General features: G+C 49.8%; 1 protein-coding gene across 1 annotated transcript in view; it reads right to left on the bottom strand.

Annotated features, from left to right (window-relative positions):
- Positions 1 to 780: 780 nt before the first annotated feature.
- Positions 781 to 2,962, bottom strand: part of LOC113202835 (segmentation protein Runt-like) — a 9,400-nt gene continuing 7,218 nt past the window's right edge. The window contains exon 3 of the mRNA XM_052265641.1: positions 781 to 2,720. Coding sequence (XP_052121601.1) covers positions 2,062 to 2,720 — 659 coding nt within the window. The 3' untranslated portion in view covers positions 781 to 2,061. The remainder of the gene's footprint in view (positions 2,721 to 2,962) is intronic.

The following is a 2,962-nucleotide window of genomic DNA, read 5'->3' as shown; positions in this document are numbered from 1 at the left end:
TCCGGACGTAGGTTACTCCACACCTTGTGAAGGTCACGGTCGCGCACCCGCGTTCTCTCCGCACGTCCGCCGCAGGACTTCCGCAAGAATTCCCCGCACTGCGTGACACGCCAAAAGAAAAAAAGAAGGGAAAAAATCCTTCCCGCGAGCACGGCCGCGCTGGCTAACCAAGCAGACGGACACGGAAAGCCCCCGCCCCCCACCTCGCTTTCTATTATGTATTGCGTATGCACGGTCACTAACTCACTTTGAGGATTTCCTGCGGTGGGTGGTGCCCCCGCAGTGCTCTAGGTGCACCCCACCCTGCCCCTCTCTCTTAGACGAGGCACTGCCGCCGCTAAGTGCTGCTGAAAAATTCGGAACGCGTTCACGGGTGAAGCGGACCGGGGCGGACTAAGGTGACTCGTAGATGTATGCACAGTATAAAAATGTCCCTCGAGTTGTCCAGCATGAAAAATACAAACAGATGGTGCATTGTTTTAATTACTCTACAACAAAAGTCGAGTTATTAGCCGATTTTTTCAACGGGTTACTGCCCAAAATACAGTGAGTTGTTTTTTTTTGTTTTTTTTTTTTTTTTTGTTTTCAGCCGGTAATTTAGGCATTCCCTTGTAGTTGTCTTTGCTCAAGGATAAAAATTTTCGTTTTCCTCAAAGATTTCTTTATAACAATCTTTCAGGAAGTGTTCTACTTGAGATTCCTCATTGTTGTAGAATCACATTCCAACTATGACCACATTACAACAAAAGGGACATAAGGGCCTGGTGATTAATGTCACAATTTTAAAAGTTACTAGTTTTTTTATTTTTACTCTTGTAGTAACTAGTACGATAAAATGAAATTTCATATAATCTTTAGGTATCACAATTTTTGGGAACGAAGTCCACAGAATAGACATATGTTTATGGTAAGATAACATTGTTTTGGGGCTCATCTTAGTAAAAAAATAACTACTGGATTGAATTATATAAAACATTAAGTACACACCACTATGTAGAGAGGCAGAACTTAGTGGAATGGGTAAACTTACACTATGTTTACTGAACAGTTAGAAACGGAAGATGTGCAGTACAAAAAGAGGGGTAGCTACGTATGAGGTCTTAATGAGGAACCTCTTGAATCATAATAACAATATTATACTTTGAAGAAAACAGCTCATCTAATGTAGTATAAACCTAAAATGACAACATTCATGAAAGCTACATTCTGGTGGTACGGTCTACTTTGCAACAAACTATGATGAGCCACTAATTCTTTGTTTGATAAAATACCTCAATGAAAGGTAAAATCTTAGATACACTATGTACAGTTTAACTTACAGTAGTGTTTTTAGGACATGTACAGATACAATACACACTGTACACATCTTAAGAATATATACTCTATATATACACATCTAGGTACACATAAAAATGCCACATCGAGTAAAGGCGAAGTAGCCAGTCTTTGGAATAGAGAAAGGGATGGTTAACTTTGGAAATGGATTTGCACCAAGGATATCAACTCCGCCAAATGCAATACGAGCCAGGCAACGTGTCAGTGCCGGGAAAGAAATTCTAGACCAAGTCCACAATCCACTAGTCTCAAGGAGACATACAAATTTGCAAGTCACGGCAGAACATCAAAGAACCCTTTTTAGAAAGATCACAGCCAGGACGAGTTTACAAACTAGTTTTGTAATATAAGAAGGGTTCTAGAGAATAACAACAATGATTGCATATTTCATTTTCGAAATAATTATTCTACCATACTGAGAATCGAAGGCTTGTGCGCATAGTCGCACACAAAAGTGGACAAGACTAAATTCTAGCCATGGTAGAAACTAACAAAAAACAGGGAAGAAAAGTGGATTGCGGAAGGAAGGGGGCCCAAATCTTGCGACCGCAACAACCCAAAGCAAAAGAACTCGACAAAAGTAAAAATAAAAAGTTTTTGCGGAGCTCCGCAGTTTGCGAATGGCGGGGGTGGACAGCTTGGCGCGGGCAGGCAGGCCACAGGTGAAGGGGAGGCGACACATCCAGAGCAACTCAAGTACGCGCCCTCCCCGCTCAGCGCTCGCGCTCAATACGGCCTCCAGACGTGCTTGACCTGCTGGTGCGTCGGCCGGATGGCCGGGCTCTTGTGGCACTCCGTCGATCCGATCACGGCCGCCCTCTCCGTCGACGGCGTCCTCGGCCTCTTGGGGCTGGCACTCCCGGCGGAGGCGGCGGTCGGCATGGGCCCGCGGCTTGTCCGGCTAGGCGGCGAGGGCGGCGACGGCGGCGTGGCCAGGGACACGGGCAGCCCGAGGGCTGCGGCGGGCCGCACCTGCTGGAAGGCGGACTTGACCACGTCGATCACCTCCTCCGCGTCGGAGCTATCGCTGTGCTGGCTGTTGCTGTCGCCGCTGCGCTGCGAAGACGGGGACAGGCGCCGTTTCCGGCGCGGAGGTGGCGAGGACGAGGTGGGCGACGACGTCCGGTCGGGGGTGACGACGAGGCCGAGGGGTGACGGATGCGCGGGCAGCGAGGTGGTCGAGAACGCCGAGTGCGGCGACTTGTGCAGCGGGGAGGCCAGCAGGTCGGCGGGGTTGGGGGCGCGAGGCCCGTGAGGTGGTAGCCCAGGGTAAGGCAGTCCGGGGAGGTACGCCCCGGGGGCGGGCACGGCGCCGTAGGGCGGTAGTCCGGCGGCCGAGCCAGGGTGCAGGCCGGGGTAGAAGTCGGGCCCCAGGGCAGGGTCACCTGGAACAACAACAAACAAGGAAAGGTCAGTCACCGTGTCCAGCGTGGGCAGCCCCGTACCTAAAATACGACCGCCCCGCTCTCCGCGGGCTTCTGCCGAGAGAAACGAGCTATTCCGTGAAAAACTTTGTGAAAGGTGGACGCCGTTTAATTGAAAAATAAAGAGAAAGGGAGAAATCGGTGGATTACTCGTTTTGAGAAAACTTCGGCGAGCGCTGCTGCGCGCTTTTATCCCTCATGTC

Source organism: Frankliniella occidentalis, unplaced genomic scaffold, assembly GCF_000697945.3.
Source record: "Frankliniella occidentalis isolate FOCC.00 unplaced genomic scaffold, Focc_3.1 Scaffold28, whole genome shotgun sequence".
NCBI classification, from domain to species: domain Eukaryota; kingdom Metazoa; phylum Arthropoda; class Insecta; order Thysanoptera; family Thripidae; genus Frankliniella; species Frankliniella occidentalis.
Note: the sequence above shows the minus strand (reverse complement) of the source record. Positions and strands in the feature narration are given on the sequence as shown.